Source organism: Caretta caretta, chromosome 14 (genome assembly GCF_965140235.1).
Source record: "Caretta caretta isolate rCarCar2 chromosome 14, rCarCar1.hap1, whole genome shotgun sequence".
NCBI lineage: Eukaryota > Metazoa > Chordata > Testudines > Cheloniidae > Caretta > Caretta caretta.
In genome coordinates this window covers 40,427,431-40,444,007 of record NC_134219.1, presented here as the reverse complement: position 1 = coordinate 40,444,007, position 16,577 = coordinate 40,427,431, and the positions used below count along the sequence as shown (strand labels likewise).

The window sequence follows — 16,577 nt, the reverse complement described above, 5'->3', positions numbered from 1 at the left end:
CACATTTCTCCTGGTTAGACTGAAAAGCACACTGGCTTGTTCCGGAAGCTGCAAGTAGGGACTTTCTTCCTAGACCAGAAGATCACCATGGGGAAGTCAAAATCTCCATTGTGATCCTGAGAGACCCTGCCTACCCCTTTATGCCGTGGCTTGTGAAGCCATACACAGGGAATCTTGACAGCAGCAAGGAGTGGTACAACAACAGACTGAGCAAGTGCAGAATGACTATTGAGAGTGCTTTTGGCCATTTAAAGGCCCGCTGGCGCTGCCTATATGGGAGACTGGACCTAGCCAATGACAATATTCCTACGCTTATAGCCGTGTGCTGTACGCTTCATAATATTTGTGAAGGGAAGGGTGAAAGCTTCACTTAGGGCTGGACCACTGAGGCTCAGTGTCTGGCAGCTGAATTTGAACATCCAGACACCAGGCTATTAGAGGGGCACAGCATGGGGCCATAAGGATCAGGGATGACTTGAGATAGCAATTGTAAGCTGAAAGCTAATAATGTCTGTTGCTATGCTCAGGAGTTCAATGCTTGTAATGCTAGTAGGTAATTTGGATTGGTGTGGACGATGCACTGTGATGGTTTAATAAAATTGCCTGTTGCTTTGCAGGGCTATGTTTGCTTTCAGTTAGTAGAATAAAGATTGTTTTCAAACCAAAACTATTCTTTTATTAAACAATAGCAATCAGAGGAGAGAGACAACCAAAAGCCTCATCAGCACTGTAGGGGATGGGGGAAGTGAAGGTCCCAGGAGGAGGTGGGGTCCCGGGTCAGTTAAAGATTTGTGTATGTCCAGGAATCATATGCAGCCTTGTCCACTGGAGTAGAGTGCAGCAGGTACTGTACTTCAGCAGAGCTAAACTGCAGAGTAATGGGTGTTAAGTGCAGTGGATACTGGGTGTCCTCAGGGTGGACTGTGAGGGGGCAGGTACGGAATGCAGTGGGTAGGACTGGAGCCAGGATGTTGATAAGAGTGCATTGGCAGTGTCGGGAGAGGGGGGCACTTGCTGTCCCGCCACTCCTTCAATTCTTGTTTTTTGACCGCGGAGTGCTGCATAACTTCATGGGGAAAGTCCTCTCTAGTTTTTCGTGGCCACTTTCTAATCCTGTGCAGCCATTGAGCTGGTGATAACAAAGAGGGAGGCTGGGCTCTCAAGGTCAGATCTGTGAAGCCAAAATGCAACATTGTACAGATGCACTATTGTTTGCAACACACAGAGCACTGAATCAGTGTTTTAAAACACAACTTCTATTCAAATACCTATCCCTAACTGGCTGATCCCAGGCAAGTACACATGAGCCACAAGACCCCTAAAATGGTGAGTAACCACAGGGGAATTCAATGTTCCAGGACACTAATGTGCACTGGACACGTGGCTCTTGGGGAGAGCCAGCACTGTAGGGCGGGCAGCATTACAATCATTACTGTCCTCACATTTTCCACAGCCTGTGTTCATTATGAAAGATATCTCGCTGCTGAGGGTGAGCAGGGAATCAAGGGAGGGTCTTCTCCAACCCTGTGGCTTCTGCCCTGGCCCTTATGCGGCTCGCCTATGTGCAGCAACAGTCCCCTCCCCGCCCAGCGATGGCTGAGTGGTGCGGGAACATTACCCTTAATGGGGCAAGAAACAAAGCAGCTCTGCCAAAGAACCTGTGGCAGTGGATTGCCCAGTATTACTCCATGAGAGTTTCATGGAGATCTCTGAGGCAGATTCCCATGAAGTGTGGGAGTCCATCAACACCGTTCTGCCGCTTTTCCTAGGCATGTGGTGGTAAGCGCATCGCACAGACGCAAGGCAGCCTTCTGCATATCCCTCCCGCAAGCTCAGCGCACAGACACAAGCTCGCCTTCTCCAGCCCTCCTCCCCTCCAACAACTCACTTCAGCGATTCCCAAAATCAAAGCCACTTACCAGAGGCCTCGTGTCCTGTTTCCGCTTTGCCAAACTCCGACTGCTGTGACTGGCTAGCCTCCTCCTGGGTAGAGAAGAGCTCCTGGCTGCATGCATCTGTGAACACAAAGTCATCCTCTGTCTCTGGGTCCCCCTCCCCCTCCATCTGTGCTAAATTAGGGGGCTTTCCATGGGTAGTGGATAGAGATTTAAGGTCTGAATTCTCAGTGGCACAGTCCCGCCATTCCCAAACCTTTAAAAATCATGAGTCAGGACCCCCAGAATTACGTGATTGCCTTTTATGAGACATAAAAATAATAATAAATGTTGAGTTCTTTCTATTTGCATTCTGGTTTCTCAGACCTTTAGGCTTCACTCGGATCACATTTTTAAGTTTTTCTCTGCAACCAAGAGAGCTAGAAACTTCCTTTGTTTAGGAAATGAAAGCCAAGAGTCTCACCTCATCACATACTTCCAGGAGCTGGGGCTTTAACAAACACACCAAATATCATAAGACTTATTGTAAAATCATGAGTGTTGGTGACACTGTGGCCCCTTTACACTGAGCCAGAGCAGCATTAGTGTAAATGAGAATCAGGCCTTTGAAACATTGATTCCAGCTAAACCAAGTTTTTGGCCAGTGGATTTAATATGACTAGACTTGGAAGGATTAGATTATAGCAGCAGATGTCTGTAATCATTGATTTCACTTTGCACACACAAACTGATGGAAAAAATTTCCATTGATGATCATTTAAATTTACAAATAGGGACAGTAAGAAAAATGCTGCATGAGAACTTATTAGAGTTTGATTTAAGGATGTTTACTTAGTATATTTTGACATGTGATGCTGACAATTTGTGTTTTAATGGTTACAAAGTTTTCACTTGTTGAATCTCAGTATCTACTGTCATTAAATAATTATTGCATGACCAAAATATTGTCTGACCCCCCCCCATAAATTCCCACAAATGTGAACATTTAAATTGATAAAAACTGTGCAACTGTGAAAGTTGAAATAAATAAATATAAAAAAATACTTAAAAATAAATTGTATCTGTCAAAATGATATATTAAATCAAATGAATTCTGCCCAAGCCTAAATATCACTCCTTAGTTCTGCAAGCTCGTCTGGACAGGTGGATGGATTCTGATGTCCATGTGAAGCCCCAGTGACCCTCCACACCAGCACAGGGGGCTGATTGCAGGACCAGAGCCCTAGAGGGGTACATTTTTCATGAAAGCCTCCAGGGCCGTAGTGTTACCAGTTGGGAGTTGGCTCTTTCCAATTCAGCAAATAGAGTTTCAGAGTAACAGCCGTGTTAGTCTGTATTCGCAAAAAGAAAAGGAGTACTTGTGGCACCTTAGAGACTAACCAATTTATTTGAGCATGAGCTTTCATGAGCTACAGCTCACTTCATCGGATGCATACCGTGGAAACTGCAGCAGACTTTATATATACACAGAGAATATGAAACAATACCTCCTCCCACCCCACTGTCCGCAAATAGAGTGAATCAGTTCCAGGAAAGGAAACACCTCCTTGCTGCTGCAGGCGGGGCATTGTGTGAACTCAGGAAATTGAAACTTACCCCCGTACTCTGCCCAGAGGGAGCCATGGCTGCAGAGAACCCCATGGAAAGTCTCCAGGAGGAAGCGACATGTCCCATCTGTCTGGAGTATTTCACACACCCTGTCACTCTGGAGTGTGGACACAATTTCTGCCGAGCCTGCATCAGCCAGTGCTGGGTGGGATCCGACACAGCCGCCTCCTGCCCTCAGTGCAGAGAAACTGTGCAACAGAGAAACCTCAGGCCCAACAGGCAGCTGGCAAATGTCCTAGAAATTGCCAAACGGCTGAGTTTACAGGCAGCAAAAGGAGCAGGAGGGGACAGGGTGTGTGAGAGACACCAGGAAGCTCTGAAACTGTTCTGTGAAGAGGATCAAACCCCCATCTGTGTGATCTGCAGAGAGTCCCGGGCTCACAGAGCTCACAGGGTGGTTCCCATAGAGGAGGCTGCCCAGGAGTACAAGGTAGGGAATTGCTGTCCAGTTTAATGGGTAATAACTTTGGATTTTAATTACAGGCTAATTTCACTGAAAGTTACCTGGCACAGGTGTGGCACATCATTCAACTCTGTAAAGCCGTCATTGTACGGGAGATGCTGAAACAAAATAAATGACCAGCTAGCATGGGAAGAAAGGCAAAAAATGAAGTCTTTAAAGAAAACTGATTTGGGAAACTTTTCTCTAAGATTTTCAATTCTTTTCAAAACTACCTTCCACTGTTAATTGAAGCTGTTAATTGATCAGTGAGGTTTAAATCACAAGAGCTGCAAGCCAGTCTATGTGAGTGTTATCTTCAGCCTGGAAAAGGGAAGTTACAAGCTGTTGTTACAGATTTGTTTAATAGAATTTATTATTATTATCTTTATTTGCATCACAGTAGCGCTAATAGACCACAAATGAGATCTGGGCCCTGCACAAAACACAGTGAGGGACAGTCCCTGTCCTGAGCAGTTTACAGTCTAAGTAAGTAAGACAAACAAAGGGTGTTAAGGGAAACTGAGGCACAAAGAGAGGCAGTGAGTTGCCCAGGGTCACCCAGCATGTCAGTGGCCAAGCTCGGCATAGAACCCAGCTCTCCCCTGTCTCAGTCCATGGCCCGAACCAGTAGGCCATGCTGCCACCTCAGCATCAGCCCCCTGTGAAGAAATTTGTCCATCAGGAGGGAAAGATTCCTCGATAAAGGTCCCAGGCCCAGCAGGGAGATGGGGTTTCTCACTGGGATTCTGAACTCCTGTGTTGCTCCATCAGGGGTTAAACTCCAATGCCAGCCTGTACTAGAGGAGATCACTGTGCTAAACACTGGCTGGACGCCAAACACCTTGAGTCCACCCACAAAAGGGCTCCAGACAGCGCAGGGCTGTGCCAAATACCATGGGGATTAGACTGGATTGTAGCAAATAATTGGCGGTGCTGACCTGTGTCAATCTGAACTGTACTAGTGTGTATGTGGGCAAGGACCAGCCAAAGGGGTTCCATTAGCCCCACCTGCAGCCTTTGGAAATCTCCCAGAATCCACTGCTTCTGGGACCTTTACCAGGGAATGGGATAGGGAGGTACCTACCCAGAAGACATGGCCTCTGAAAAGGTTTAGGACAACACTCGGGCAATCCCCAGCTGTTCTTCATACAAATCAGCATTTCTCATTAGGGTGGCCAGAGATTCACCCCCAGAATACGGGACATCCCCACGCCTGCCTGCATGGGCCCATCCTGCCTTTGTCATTCTGCATGGAGGTGCCCCCCGCTGGTGTCCTTCATGCGTCCTCAGTTTCCTCCCGGGGCCGGATTTCCCATTAGCACAGTAGGCATGCCTAGGGGCACGAGCATTCTAGGGGCACCTAAAATTTCAAATGTTGCTGCTTCTGGGTCCCAGAAGGGGGTGGGGCCAGCTGAGGGGGAGACGGCCCCACGCAACCCTGCTGGAGGGCTCCTCGCTCAGCCCTGCAGACACCTCCCATTAGGGCCGGTGAGTGGGGGCAGGGCACAGGAGAGTTGGGTGTCTGGGAGGGTTTGTGGAGTGGCTCTGGGCAGTGAGGGGGTGGGGAGGGCTAGGCAGTGAGGTGGCAGTGGGGGAGTCTGTGGGGGGCACTGGGAAGTCGTAGTGGGGCTGTGCAGGGGGCACTGGGGTGCCTAAACATTAAAAGTGGTGGTACCCCTACTTCCCACGGGGGTAGGAGCTCCAAGCCGCTGCAGGCAGTGGAAGGGAGCTCGGACACAAGGCCCCACAACTGTCCAGCTACTGGGGGCAGTGTGGGGACCCTGCCAGGAGCACGCAAGCTGTAAATCCAGCTCTGTTTCCTCCTCTCTCTCATTTTCACCGGACAAAGCCACGTCCAGTGCTAAGTCCCTATGGACAGGGATAGTGTTCCACCAAACTGGGACTGCACAGCTTCAAACCAGACGAATGGCCTCCCGATGTCTCATAGGGTTTGCCCTGGGGTTTAGACCAGCTCTGCCCAACCAGTGCAATCCCCAGGTCTTCAGGGCTGAAATCCCAGCCCATATTTAAACCCTGGTGGCTTCTGGGATTTGTATCACTTTGTTCATTAAGCCTTCTCGAACACAGGTTTATTGATCCATCCCCAAGTGACTCCAGAGTCCTGTTATGCGCTACGCTACTAATCTATTCATAAATACCAAAAAAGCTTGGTTACAAATGAGATCTCTCTCTAATTAAAAAAAAATTGAACCTGAATTGCTAACGAGTCTGAATACAACACACTCCCAGTCTCCACTGAGAAGGTTTCATCTCCTTGGTGGTCCTGATGTCACAAAGTGATTAGAACCAACCAATCTGAGGGTTTGGATGGAAAAACACCCAGCTCCACACCCTTCTCAACCCTCCAAATAAAACCTCCCAAATCATTTCTGTTTCTTCAGGAAAAAATCCAGGCCCAATTGAAGGCTCTGAGGGAACAGCGAGAAAAGCTGCTGGCATTGAAAGTGACTGGAAAGGGGAAAAGCTGGGAGTATCTGGTAGGTGCCTGTTATTAACCAGCAGGACTGGCCGTGGGAGGTCTGTTTGGAGGCAGATTCCTCTTTGGCCCTGATGAACATTGACGTGTGTGTGCTTCCCTATGATCGTGGATTCCTGGGTTAGATTCACGTGTAGACAAGCCCTAAGCTTCCATTTCAGTTAATGAGTGAATGTCTAGCCCTTGTGGCTTTCATAGAAATCCCCACAAGTGAACTGAATGTCACATATGAAGTGCTGTCCACTGTGTCTGGTGATTGCTTGGCATTGTTAAAATGTTTGTTTAACTCCCCTGGCATGTCTGTCAGTGTAGTGCTGAGTCCTGCCGCCTGCTGCTGTGGGTCGGAGTTCTCAGAGACCGTGAATAACAGAATATGCTAACGTGACAGACATGGAAACATCCCTTTCAGAGGTACGGGGCCAAAGGGGAAGGTGTGAGAGAATCCTCTGCCTAGTACCCATAGGGTAGAGTCAAATGTCAGAAATCTTAGGATTTTCAACAAAGTTCTCCCTCCCGCACACGCAGCTCTCCATGAAAGGGCCCCAGGCTCCATCCATGTCCCTGACTAGCCCTTTCCCTATTTTTATACAGAAACAAACACAAACCGAGAGGCAGAAGATTGTGTCTGAATTTCAGCAGCTACGGTGGTTCCTGGAGGAACAAGAGCGACTCCTGTTGTCCCAGCTGGAGAAGTTGGACAAGGAGATTGTGAGGATACAAAATGAAAACTTCAGTAAATGCTCAGAAGAGATTTCCCGCCTCAGTGAGCTGATCAGTGAGATGGAGGGGAAGTGTCAGAAGCCAGCGAGTGAATTCCTGCCTGTGAGACTGAGTGAGAAACAGAGATGCCGACTCTGTGGCTCCATGGCTGGAGCACCCATGTAAAAAAATTAGCAGGTGCTTAGCACCCACCGGCAGCCAGCTCCCCTCCCTCCCAGTGCCTCCTGTCTGCCACAATCAGCTGTTCCGCAGTGTGCAGGAGGTGCTGGGAGGGAGGAGGAGGATCGGGAATAGGGTGTGCTTGGGGGAGGGCGCAGAAAGAGGCGGGGAAGAGGCAGGGTGGGGGCAGAGTGGGAGCAGGAAGAGGAGGGGCAGGGGTGTGGCATTGGGGGAAGGGGTGGAGTGGGGGCAGGGTCTGGGGTTGAGCACCCCCAGGGACAATTGGAAGCCGACGCCTCTGGTTAGAAACATCCCAGAACCCCACACGGGGAAGGGTGGGCTTCTGAATCGTAAGAACTAGAGTCCAGCAGTTGGAATCCTCAGTGTAACTTGGCGTGTGCTTTCCTGTTCTTTGGAGCATTACAGACACATTGATCGGGGGGATAGCTCAGTGGTTTGAGCATTGGCCTGCTAAACCCAGGGCTGTGAGTTCAATCCTTGAGGGGGCCATTTAGGGATCTGGGGCAAAAATTGGGGATTGGTCCTGCTTTGAGCTGGGGGTTGGACTAGATGACCTCCTGAGGTCCCTTCCAATCCATGGCCTGGGGTCAGGGCAGGGCCTCTCTTCCCCATATTTGAAGAATCCCTTCCCTGGGATCCCCTGTGTGTGCGTGTCACATGGGACTGAAATTCCCTCTCTCTCTCTCTCTCCTATAGGATGTCAGAAGCATCTTGAGCAGGTACGTGGCTCTCTCTCCCTCCCCCTCACATTTCACAACACTGGGAAAGAGCTTGGTGGTGATGTTAGTGTGACTTTCTATACCTCGGGGGAGCACTCTGTAACCCCAGAGTCCTCATTTACATATAATTGTGATATTGCACATAAAGCATGCCACGTGAGGTATCACGGGAAAGGTTATGATCTGCTGAAACCCATTGTGCCATCTAAATGTGTATATCATCAATACATATGAAGTTATGAGAATGTGTTGTATGCTTGTCACTAAAATATGCTGTGGGTTCGGGAGGCACCCAGATACTAGCTATCCAGAGAAAATGACAAGGGAGGTAACCAACACCTGGGTATGTACTGAACAGACACCACCAGATATTATCCAGCAAGGGAGCTACAATGCGATGACTCACTTGCATAAGGCCACACCAGGGCAATTGCTCAGCCTTGCCTGTGGACTCAGCAATGCCCACCAGAGACATGCCTGGACTTGTGTTCTCCAAGCACATGGGCTAAGGGTGTAAAACAGAACACAGGGAGCCCATGCTTGGCCTTTCTCCTGCCTCCACCTATGCTGCAAGCAACCAAGACATTGAGAAGGCTTAAGACTCCAACAGAGCAGGCTGGCCCAGATTTTAAGGGTGAAATCTGTGCACTATGAATTCCAATATCCAGTGGGGTGAGAAAAAATGCTTAATCTAGATGTTGCCCAGTCTAATAGTGTTGAGAGTTTAGACTGCGTGCTTATATTTTATTGTATTTTGGTAACTAACTCTCACTTTTTTTGTCTATCACTTATAGTCACTTAAAATCTATCTTTTGTAGTCAATAAACTTCTTTTACTGGTTATCTTTACCAGCGAGTTTGTATGAAGTGTGTGGGAAATCTGCTCAGGTTTTGCAAAGGCTGGTGTATATCCGCTTTCCCTTGATGAAGTGGTGAACCAAATAATAAAATAGACGGTATAGTCCTGCGGTACAGTGCTGGGTGCTGGAATCTGGGATGTGGGGTGGGGGGATCTGGCTGGTGCTTTTCTCTGTGTGATGTGTGAGTGGCTCTGGGAGCATTCAGGCAATCTAGCTGGGTGTGGGGCTCCCCATGCTGCTGTGCTGAGTGATAACAACGCCTGGAGGGGCTTGCTGCTTGTCACGAGCAAGGCACTGTGAGAGACAGCCCAGGCTGGAGAGAATTAAGGGGGTGCAGCAGTCTCACAGTCCCAGGCTGTACCCCGGGGAGCCCATCACAGTTAGTACCACATCTCCCCAGGGCTCTACAACAGAATGTGTGGTGAAGGTCACATGTTGGATACAAATCTCTCTGATCAGCTTCATCCTGAGGTTCTCACCTTTGTAAAGAAGACTCTGGAATTATCCATTCAGTGGGGAAGACTGACCTCAAGTATTTCCTAGAGGCTGCCTCAGGATTGTGGGGATGGAATATGGACCTGTCACTGCTGGGGCCCTGGTCACCATTCAGCCCAGGGCAGCAGTGCTCAAGAGTCTTCCCCACCTGAGAACTGTTTGGAGACCTGTGTGGAATGAACTGAGGAGTGGGGAGTTGGTGTCTCAGTCTAGTTCCTAGTGGGCAGATTTCTACAGCACTTTACCTGGGAACTTGCTGTCCCTCAGAGCATGGAGGCCATGGAGTGAATTGGCCATAGAGACTCAATTCCCCTTTTATCCTCAGAGCAGGTCTCTCCAGGCCAGAGTTGAAGAAGATTAATGGGTCCTTGGAGGGGAATGTTGCACCTGTTCTGAGGCTGGGAGAAGTAGAGGAATTCTAACTCCAGGCCCATTAGACTGGCGACTCACCAGCAAGAATTTATAATAAGTCACGAAATGAAATATAATCATGTGAAATTTTCTCTCCAGGTGTGAGAAGGGGAAGTTCCAGCAGCCGGAGGAGATTTCTCCTGACCTGGAAGAGCGAGTCAGTGGTTTCTCCCAGAAAACTATTGCGCTATCGGAGGCTCTAAGAAAGTTCAAAGGTACTTAGAAGGAATCTAGGATGGGAAACTGGGATCAGTGTCTGAGACTGTTGGAGGCGAATGGCACTGGTCTATTGGTTCATAATTAGATTATGCATCTATTTAATTGTTGGGTGAGAATGCCACACACTTGGGGTGCAAGTCACTCAGGTTGATTAATTCAACCCCTTATTTGTTCCAAAAGCATGTCTTGCCATCACAATTACTATTCAAGTAAGAAATGACAGACATCCTGAAAGAAATACTGCCCAGTTACCTTCTTCAGGGGCATAGGCAGGTCATGATACATTTCTCCTATGATGCTCCGTCTGCCCTTTACAATGTCTTACGTGTTACACGCATCCAAATTGTATATTTATTAGTTCTTTTCCAATCACCTTTGTATGTTATTAATAGTATCTTGTATAACTCATACACTAAACATGCATGAACTTTCTAATTGGCAGGGCTTTTGCTGTCCAAGCTATTTTCAAGTTATTCTCTTTTCTGATTCGTTCATTATCACTCAGTACACAGTGATCTGCACAGGTCACTTTGACCCTTTTCTCCACATGGGGGTTTTTGGACTTTGCTAGCTGCTCCTTGGCAGTATGTTTTGGTGCCTGTTGTCTTTAAGCACCTTGTGCGGTCAAAACATCTCTTTGTCCCACTAAGTAACTTATGAACAGATCACTTAATAACAAGGTCACTTAAGGCAACATTTCCCTTATGTCAAGCAAACGACACACCAGGCCAAAGCTAAGTCAGTCAGTATAAATGCACAATCTCCGTCTGTCCAAACTTATGCATAAGAAATAGCCCTTGATACCAATTCTCAATACTTAAGCTAATAACTAGTGGAAAGCAGATACTTTGAGCAGATGTAGCAGAGCCCCAGGCATCAGGATGTCTCACAATAATTTCATGACTTACCAAAGGTCACAGCATTAAAGCTCACAATCACAAAATGTCCGAATTTGGGGCACCTGAGTGACTCTCTCCCAACTAGAGAGCTGCAGGGCAGGTGCTCCAGAGCTGTGTAGCATCCACAGCTGCAGGGGGAGTCAGTGGGAGCTGCAGGTGCCCAACCCCTCTGAGAACCAGGCCCCTAAAGGTCGGCACCCAAAATCTAGAACCTAAATAAAAGGCTACTTGTTAAATCTGGAACCAGCCCATCACTGGGCTCTGGTCTCATATGGCAGCTAGTCTGGGTACATGGGCTGCAGGGAAGGAGAAAGCCCCTCCCCCACGGTGAGGGATCCCTCCAGCACAGCAGCCTCTGGTGCCTCCTCCCCAGCAGCTGCAGGCAGAAGGCGGGTTCCTGAGAGGGCTGGGAATGGGGTGGGGTGGTGCGGGCGGGTGGAAGAGGGATGGGGTGGACCAGGGACAGAGGGACATGGGCCATGTAAAGCTGGGCCTCTGGCACTCTGCACGCTGGGCAAGATACACAGGGCCCATTGTCAGAGGGAGGTAGCTCTGGCTGGCTTCAGAACTTCCTCAGCCTGCACCAAGGTCTGCACCGGCCCCTGCAGCCACTGAATAGCGGAGTCACAAATGGCCTCTCCCCTCTCTCCTTTTGCCGGTACAGGGGTGAATCTGGCTCATGGAGTCAACCTTCTCCCTGCCTCAATGTTCACATGGATAAAATGATTTTATTATGATGCATATTTCTGCCTATGGAGGACAAGGGCCCCATGGTGCTGCTCTTTGTAGAGACGCTGAATAAACAGACCCAACAGCTCACAAATAGAGCCAGGATTTCACAAACTCTGAACATCCCATTAGTGTCAAAGGGACCAAAGTGGGCAAAGTTACTTTTATGTCAAAGTCTTTGTATGATCTGGGTCTAGGTTACAATAAAAGGCAGCAAGTGAATGAGAGAAAGCAACTGGAGTCTGAACGGGGGGTGGGGGGGGGTGATGAAGAGAGAAAAGTAAATCACATTTACAGATTTTGTATCCTGGGATGGTTGTGAGGCTTCATGGATGTTGGCTCCATTGCTGGGAGATGCCTGAAGAGAGAGGAAATAGAAGGTTTCTGACCTTTTTATATTAATTACCTGAGTGTTTCTCTGTCATGATGAGTGGGGATGCTGTTATAATATGAAAGCCTGAAATCTCACCTCTCTTATCCTTTCCCCTCCAGACACTCTGCTGTCTGCACTGGAGACAAAAAGAGGGAAATACCTACAAGCACACAGACAGGGTGAGTTAGCAGGTGGAGATTGTCTTTAACTTAAGAGAAAATTCCAGTGAAAACATCTTCATGAGATGGTAGCTAAAGTCATCAACCAAACCAACAGCAACCGTGACACACACAGCCCTAAAAGGTTTCAGAGTAACAGCCGTGCCGCAAGTACTCCTTTTCTTCTTACAGCCCTAAAAATAACACACTAAACAGTGAGGCGATCCAGGGGCCAGGCCATACCACTTTTAGAAGTGGGATGGTCAGGCCCCCCTACTTTTTAACATGGGCATAGTTTGGGAGCAGGCAGTGGCGGATTTAGAGTTAGTGGGTCCCTGTGTGCAGCTTTATTTCCCCCCCCCCGCCCCGCCTCGGGACCCAGCCAAGAAAAAGATCATTCTCTCTTATCTCCCTCCTGTTTTTCATTCTTTTTTTCTTCATCCTCCTCCTATATTATAAGTAATAGGAAGTAAAGGAAAATAAAGTGAGGTACCTTGATTGGGGCAGCGGTTGGGGTGCAGGAGGGGGTGCGGAGGTCAGGCTCTGGGAGGGAGTTTGAGGGCTGGGTGTGAGCTCTGGGTTGGGGCAGGGAGTTGGGGTGTGGGAGAGGGTGAGGGGTGCAGGCTCTGGGAGGAAGTTTGGGTGCGAGCTCTGGGCTGGGGCAGGGGGTTGGGGTGCGGGAGGGGGGCAGGGAGGCTTCGCTTATCTCAGGCGGCACGGCTCCAAAAGCGACTGGCACACCCCTCTGGCAGCGGCTCCTTGGCGGGGGGGCCTTGGGCCGTCCACCCGCCCTGGGTGGCGCACTCCAGGGAGCGGGGACATAGGCCAGGGACTGCTCTCAGGCCCCCTGGACCTCGGCCCAAGGCAGGTGGAGGGTCAGGGGCTCTCCACAGAGGCCCAGGCTCCCAACCTGGCCTGGGGCGGGATGTCGGTGGGGCGAGGCCAAGGAGGGGGTGGGGACACAGGCTGCAGGACCTGTTACCCCCCACCCCCAATTCTACCAAGGTTCAGGAACTCCTGGGGAGATCCCAAGCTGACATCACACAAAAAATCCTGACATCAAGTTCATGTCCACGCTGATGAACAGAAACACTCTCACTGAGCAGCACCCGGACAGAACTCTCTGCCCTGAGGCTGACACCTCCCTCTGCTTTACTCCAGGGCAAGGGGTCTCCCTATCGCTCTTCTCCAACATCTTGCCTTTCCTCTGGGCAGGACTGGGCTCTCCCATTAGAGCTACTCACTGCTTCCTGGATTGGGGAGGTGCTCTCTCTCTGACGCTGCCAGCTCCTCCCTTCTCTCTGGGCTGGGGATGGGGCTACCCCACCTAATGCCACCTCCTACTCACTGGTGTTAAGCAGCTCTTCCCCAATGCTGCATCGTCCTCTCTGGTTCCCTGCGTGGGAGTGGAGGCTGCGTTAGGAGAGGGAGATTCCCTCTCAGGTTTAAAGCTGGTACCTGCCTCTTCTGCTCCCTTCTCAATCAAAGCTTCTGACATCTTCCTGTCTATATCTGTGCCGCTAGGAATGGAGCAGCCCCAGAATGGGAAGCTGGGAGCTGAAGCCTCTGCAATAAATGAGAAACTAGTGAAGTGGGTCCCATTACAAAGACAGGTTTCAGAGTAGCGGCCGTGTTAGTCTGTATCCGCAAAAAGAACAGGAGTACTTGTGGCACCTTAGAGACTAACAAATTTATTAGAGCATAAGCTTTCATGGGCTACAGCCCACTTCATCGGATCCATAGAAGTTCCATTCTATGCATCCGATGAAGTGGGCTGTAGCCCATGAAAGCTTATGCTCTAATAAATTTGTTAGTCTCTAAGGTGCCACAAGTCCTCCTGTTCTTATTACAGAGACGGGGGAACTGCAGTGACATCTCTGCTCAGTCTCAGGTGCCCAGGACAGAGGCAGCTCCCTGGGATCCAGGACTGACCCAGCCAGAACGGTGCTGCTGGGGAGAGTGAGAAATGGTCCCAGCCTCCCCCAGGGCTGAGCTCTGCCCCTAATGCTCTGATTCTCTCTCTCTCTCTCCAGCGAATGTGACTCTGGATCCAGACACGGCTCATCCCCAACTCGTCCTGTCTGAGGATCGGAAAAGTGTGAGATGGGGAGACACACGGCAGGATCTGCCCGACAACCCTGAGAGATTTGACACTGAGCCCTGGGTGCTGGGCTGTGAGGGATTCACCTCGGGGAGACATTGCTGGGAGGTGGAGGTGGAGGGTGGGCGATACTGGGCTGTGGGGGTGGCCAGAGAGACTGTGGGGAAGAAGGGACGGATCAACCATGGCCATGAGGGGGGGATCTGGGCTGTGGAGCAGTGGCTGTGTCAGTTCCGGGTTCTTACCTCCCCTGTGACCCCCCTGCCCCTGAGCTGGGCCCCCAGCAGGATCCGGGTTTGTCTGGACTGTGACCGGGGGCAGGTGACATTTATCGATGCTGGTGACGAGGCCCCGATCTTCACTTTCCCGCCGGGCTCCATCCCTGGGGAGAGAATCCGCCCCTGCCTCCGGGTGTGGAGATCCAGGCTTAGACTGTGTCCCTGAGACACCCGGGGGCAGGGGGAATATTCCACTGGGGACCCTGAGATCAGCCTCTCTAGCCTCACACACCCTAGTCTCTATGACCCTGGAGGTTGCTTCTGGTCTCAACTCTGTGCAGCCTCTGGACTGTCAAACCATAGAGAGCATAGAGTGAGCGGGGTAGAGAAGCCAAACTTATCACTGCCCCAGGGACTGTGCAGCCTGTTTGTCATTGTCCTCTATGATCTAGGAGGACTCTGGGGATCCTGGGTCAGACAGTGCCACTGAGGGGGAAAGAGGGGTGAACAGGCCACTGGGAATGAAACAATGGGCTTTTCTAGCCACAGTCACCCTAGCCCCTGTGGCCTGGAGGACTCCCGTCTTCCCAGCCATCTGGCCTCTTAGCTCTATGACCCCTGGAAGCTCTTCCCCCGTCCCTCTGTGCAGAATCAGGGATGAGACGGGGAGGGGGAAGTACCCTGGAGCTGCAGGAGGAGCAGAGGCGCCCTGAGGGGCAGATGTGGGGGCTGCAGGGGCAGAACTGAGGGAGGGGCTGGGGGCAGAAGTGATGTGGGGTTGGGGGTAGAATTGACAGCTGGGCTGGGGACAGGCAGATGTGGGGGTGGCAGGGACACAGAATTAATTGGTGTTTGGGGAGAAGCTGGAGACTCCGCACCAGCAGGGATACTAGCAGAGGGAAAGCCAGGGACTGGGGAGTGTGCATTCATCCCAATATCCAGTAGAAATGAATGGCTAGCATAGACACATCCTACACTGATAGAGAGGCAGTAGTTAGGGCAACAAAGAATTCTTCCCTTGACTTATCTGCGTCTATATTGGGGTTAGATAGACCTAACTACATCACATTTTTCACAGCTCTGGGCAATGTAGCTAGACTGACCTAAGGTTTGGGTATGGACTAGGCCTCCGGATGAATTATGGTGTGTCTACACTACAGTGGCTAGAGTGGCACAGCTACAACGCTACAGCTGTGTGCCTGAAGTGCCCTAGTGTAGATGCGTCCTACATTGACAGAAGTGGTTTTTCCATCGCTCTAGTTAATCCCACTTTCTGCGAGGCTGCAGCCAGGTCAGCAGCGGAATTCCATTGTCTGCATCAGGGGTTAGGTCGATCTAGCTGTGGTACTCGGAGCACACGTTTCCTAGCCCTGAATAAAGTCACCAGGTTGATCTAAGTGTTAAATGTAGAGCAGGCAGCTTGGTGTGCGTGAGGCAGAAAGCCAAGAGAAGCAGTCGGGAGTGTGATCCCGGGAGGAAACGGAGAGACAGAGCTTGCTTCAGGCACAGGGTTCCCTAGAAACGTAGACGTGGAGTTCTGAGTAAGGAAACTGTGGGCTGCTGTTTGTTTGTACCCGGCACGGGCATGTGTGGACATTGTAAATAATAAAGATTGCACCAAAGAAATACCTGACTCCTATAATCAGTTTCTCCTCCCAATGGAAGAACCTAGCAAGGCCCCAAACACTGGCTGACTGCTGAGGTCAAAGGAGCGATGGTACAACCTGGGTCAGAATCTAGACCCGTGGAGGCAAATGCATTGGTGGGAAACATTTGCGGGGAGCTTCAGCAGCAAAGAGCCTGTGCAGAGGGGCAGATTGCTGCTCATTGTGGACTTCAGCATGTCCAGCTTTGTGTGCTGAGCAGTCCCCGTTGTCCCGTCTCTCCGGCCTGACACTCCTCTGCCCAGAGTCAGACAAAACCCAAACAAGGATCCCTGGCTTGTATTTCCCCCCAGCTGACCTAGTCCACAGTGATTATGGGCTCAGTATTGGGCCAAGGAGAAAAAATGACAGGAAGAGACTGGGGCATCTGGAATGGGGTGGGGGATGGTG

The 16,577-nt window shown here is 50.3% G+C and overlaps 1 protein-coding gene and 1 long non-coding RNA gene across 3 annotated transcripts; one reads left to right on the top strand and one right to left on the bottom strand.

Annotated features, from left to right (window-relative positions):
- Positions 1 to 645: 645 nt before the first annotated feature.
- On the bottom strand, positions 646 to 3,579 carry LOC142069272 (uncharacterized). The gene is made up of 3 exons (XR_012665045.1): positions 3,492 to 3,579; positions 1,920 to 2,015; positions 646 to 1,171 (listed from the first exon to the last, which is right to left on the bottom strand). It is a non-coding gene; the product is annotated as an uncharacterized LOC142069272 (long non-coding RNA).
- LOC125629619 (zinc finger protein RFP-like) lies at positions 3,517 to 15,258 on the top strand. 2 transcript variants are annotated; one of them, XM_075119832.1, is made up of 7 exons: positions 3,517 to 3,933; positions 6,348 to 6,443; positions 7,034 to 7,150; positions 8,039 to 8,061; positions 9,926 to 10,041; positions 12,166 to 12,225; positions 14,238 to 15,258. In XM_075119832.1, exons 1-7 carry the CDS (start codon positions 3,517 to 3,519, stop codon positions 14,747 to 14,749), a joined length of 1,341 nt encoding a protein of 446 aa, XP_074975933.1. In that variant the 3' UTR covers positions 14,750 to 15,258. The 2 variants fall into 2 exon arrangements, with proteins under 2 accessions (XP_074975933.1, XP_048690960.2); XM_048835003.2 differs by having other exon boundaries at positions 7,034 to 7,264.
- Positions 15,259 to 16,577: the final 1,319 nt, after the last annotated feature.